Raw genomic sequence first — 496 nt, forward strand, 5'->3', positions numbered from 1 at the left:
ACAACAGGCTATGTAGCACCGGAGGTGCTATTTGGAATGGGTCGTGTGGGTGCACGCCCGGCACAGGATGCCTTTTCCTTTGGCTGCGTTCTCTACAACACGTACATGTTCCCACAAACGGTGCCACCTGCTCACCCACGAGTTGATGAGGTTGTGGATCGATGCAGCTGGAGCATACGAGCGGGAGAGTCTGACTGCGACTTTCCGCACTTGGCGACTGAGGTGAGCGATCGTGCGATACCTATTGACCCACAACGAAGAACCAACCGCACCTCTCGTGTGGAAACTTACTTTGGTTTCTCTGATGCAGATGTGCGATTCGTCGAGTGATTTGTACAAGGAAACGCGGGCTTTGCTTGCAACAGATCCAAAGCAACGGCCAAGCCTTTTCAGCGCCAAGCAGATTTCGCAGCAGCCTGTCTTGGCCCAAGTCGGGCCAGCCATTGATGTCTTGCGCGACGCGCCCGAGCTCATGTCAGAGGTGCGTCGCTTGTGA

At 55.2% G+C, this 496-nt stretch overlaps 1 protein-coding gene across 1 annotated transcript in view; it reads left to right on the forward strand.

The window, feature by feature from the left end:
• Nucleotides 1-496, forward strand: part of MONBRDRAFT_30156 (uncharacterized protein) — a gene marked incomplete at both ends in the record, with an annotated part of 4,017 nt that extends 3,521 nt beyond the window's left edge. The window contains 2 exons of the mRNA XM_001750598.1: nt 67-222; nt 311-496. Coding sequence (XP_001750650.1) covers nt 67-222; nt 311-496 — 342 coding nt within the window. The remainder of the gene's footprint in view (nt 1-66; nt 223-310) is intronic.

Source organism: Monosiga brevicollis, genomic scaffold (assembly GCF_000002865.3).
Source record: "Monosiga brevicollis MX1 MONBRscaffold_44 genomic scaffold, whole genome shotgun sequence".
Classification (NCBI taxonomy): domain Eukaryota; class Choanoflagellata; order Craspedida; family Salpingoecidae; genus Monosiga; species Monosiga brevicollis.